Raw genomic sequence first — 542 nt, 5'->3', positions numbered from 1 at the left:
TTCATATCTGAAAAGTTTCATAATGTCTTCAATTTCAGGGTGACCTTGTAAGGAAGTTGAAAGCAGATGGAGCAACTGAGATTGATATTAAACGTGAGGTTCTGGAGCTGAAAGCCAGAAAGAAGGTAATATCTTATCTTGCATATCCTGTAAGTGATTATTAACAGAATTATGAACATAGGTAAAGGGTATAGAGAGCATCCATTTATTTGTCAAGATGTTATACTCATCTTCAGGTTGACACTTACAAATTGTTTATTCTTTTGATTGAAAATAGGAGCTGGAGGACACAATACTTAAGCTGAGTCCACCCGATACCTTTGATCGTGCCAAGATGAACGACCTTATCAAACGGCGTTTCTTCTATGATAATTCCTTTGCCATTTATGGTGGAATTACTGGTGAGTTCATCACATGTTTTGTTTAGAACCACAAGGATTAATAAATATTCAAATATGTGGTGTATAAATTAATGAAGTAAGTCTTGTTCCATCTAATTTAATTAAAACTGGTTTAGGTAATTTAGGGTTTGTAACTCAAGG

General features: G+C 34.3%; 1 protein-coding gene across 1 annotated transcript in view; it reads left to right on the top strand.

Moving 5' to 3' along the window:
• Positions 1–542, top strand: part of LOC119591378 (glycine--tRNA ligase-like) — a gene marked incomplete at its 3' end in the record, with an annotated part of 23,493 nt that overhangs the window by 5,003 nt on the left and 17,948 nt on the right. The window contains 2 exon segments of the mRNA XM_037940119.1: positions 39–125; positions 278–401. Of these exon segments, the coding sequence (XP_037796047.1) occupies positions 39–125; positions 278–401 (211 nt within the window).

This window comes from Penaeus monodon, chromosome 28, assembly GCF_015228065.2.
Source record: "Penaeus monodon isolate SGIC_2016 chromosome 28, NSTDA_Pmon_1, whole genome shotgun sequence".
In the NCBI taxonomy this organism is placed as follows: domain Eukaryota; kingdom Metazoa; phylum Arthropoda; class Malacostraca; order Decapoda; family Penaeidae; genus Penaeus; species Penaeus monodon.
Note: the sequence above shows the minus strand (reverse complement) of the source record. Positions and strands in the feature narration are given on the sequence as shown.